The 1700-nt window shown below is 38.9% G+C and overlaps 1 protein-coding gene across 1 annotated transcript in view; it reads right to left on the bottom strand.

The window, feature by feature from the left end:
• Positions 1-743: 743 nt before the first annotated feature.
• The window catches only part of LOC113234921 (protein ALP1-like), a 2288-nt gene continuing 1331 nt past the window's right edge, over positions 744-1700 (bottom strand). The window contains exon 3 of the mRNA XM_026470442.1: positions 744-1623. Within this exon, the coding sequence (XP_026326227.1) occupies positions 744-1623 (880 nt within the window). The remainder of the gene's footprint in view (positions 1624-1700) is intronic.

Below are 1700 nucleotides of genomic sequence, written 5' to 3'. Positions count from 1 at the left end.
CATCACTCTAAGTGCCAGTCCACACGGCGCGTTGCGTTGCGTTGCGTCGACGCAGCGCTACCGCTGCGTTGTTTTACATACAAATAACCAAGGTGTTCACACGGTGCGCTGCGTCCTCGCAACGCACACATGACGGACAGCAGCCCCCGAGACGAAGCGGGAGGGGGTGTACTCGTGCGACGTCGGAGCGCCAGCGCTCAGTTGCTTGTGCGTTGACAGAGAGGATACACGGAAGCTCATTTCGTTTTACGTTTACGTTTTTGTATTTAGTTTTATTTGCAGGGTAAAATGAATGCCATTGAAGAACTTGACATAGATTACTTGATTACATTGATACAGGAAAGGGAAATTATATGGGACAAGTCAAACGTAGATTTTAAAAATAAAAATTTAAAAACAAAAGCCTGGGAAGACATATCAAAAGTTTTATTTCCTGATTACGAGAATTTCACAGCTGAACGAAAAAACAAAGTTGGTGAGCTTACAGTACAGATATTTATGTTTTTTTTTTATTTAAGAGGGCTTTCAAGATTTTCTTGCACCGCCAATTCCGCGATCAGTACAAAATTAATATCTCTACACTCTAAAATTTTAAAACTACGGGATTCTAGATTAGCGTGAGTACTATTTTATTACTTAGCTCAAAACTAACCTAGACTACGCTGAGTAGGTATAAAATATTATTTTTTTACTGATCGCGGAATTGGCGGTGCAAGAAAATCTTGAAAACCCTCATAATACAATTATACCTTATTTAGCTGCCAAGGCAGAGTTCCTCTAGTCATAAAATAGGTCGCATATTGCTGTCTTATGACATTCGGTGCTGTCTGTTCTTCATGTGCGGGTTGTATTGGGAGAAATTCATCAACACTTATAGCAAATTTATCTCTTTGTCTAAAACCATCTCGATCAGCGACAAAATTGTGTAATACACAACATGCTTTTATAATGTCAGTAGCGAAGTCATAGGACACGTCTATCGGTCTGTGAAAAATGCGCCATTTGTTAGCCATAATCCCAAAAGCGCATTCGACATATCTTCTGGCTCTGCTTAGACGGTAATTGAAAACCTTTTGTTGTAAGTCGAGATTTTGACCGCCATATGGACGCATAATATGTTTGCTCAGTCCAAAAGCTTCGTCACCCACAAATACATACGGGGTTGGTATATTGCTACCAGAGAGTGGCTGGGGTTGAGGTAGTGGTAAGTTGTTGTTAATCATTAGCTCGTACAGTTTAGAATTTTGTAATATGGTTGAATCGCATTCTTTTCCGTATGCACCGATGTCGACAAATACGAATTTGTAATTTGAATCCACAATAGCTAGCAACACAATCGAAAAAAAGGCTTTATAATTAAAAAAAAGTGAGCCACTATTTGCAGGATTACACACGCGGATGTGTTTGCCGTCGATGGCACCAACACAGTGAGGAAAATTTGCCTTTACATCAAAACCCCTCGCTATTGTTTGGAAACTTTCAGTTGTCAGTTCAGGGATGTTGTCTCGAAGAAGATTGGTCCATATAGCACGACAAACTCTTTGTATTATATATGCAATAGTAGATTTTCCCCGTTTGAATTTGAAATGTAAATCAGTTATTGAATTTCCACTTCCTAGGTATCTGAAACGAAAATAATTATTATAATATGCATTTATGAGATAGATAGATACCCGAAAAAAAATACTGACATATTCAGA

This window comes from Hyposmocoma kahamanoa, unplaced genomic scaffold (assembly GCF_003589595.1).
Source record: "Hyposmocoma kahamanoa isolate Upper Pololo Valley unplaced genomic scaffold, ASM358959v1 86, whole genome shotgun sequence".
Lineage (NCBI taxonomy): Eukaryota > Metazoa > Arthropoda > Insecta > Lepidoptera > Cosmopterigidae > Hyposmocoma > Hyposmocoma kahamanoa.
This window is presented reverse-complemented; position numbering and strand designations above follow the sequence as displayed.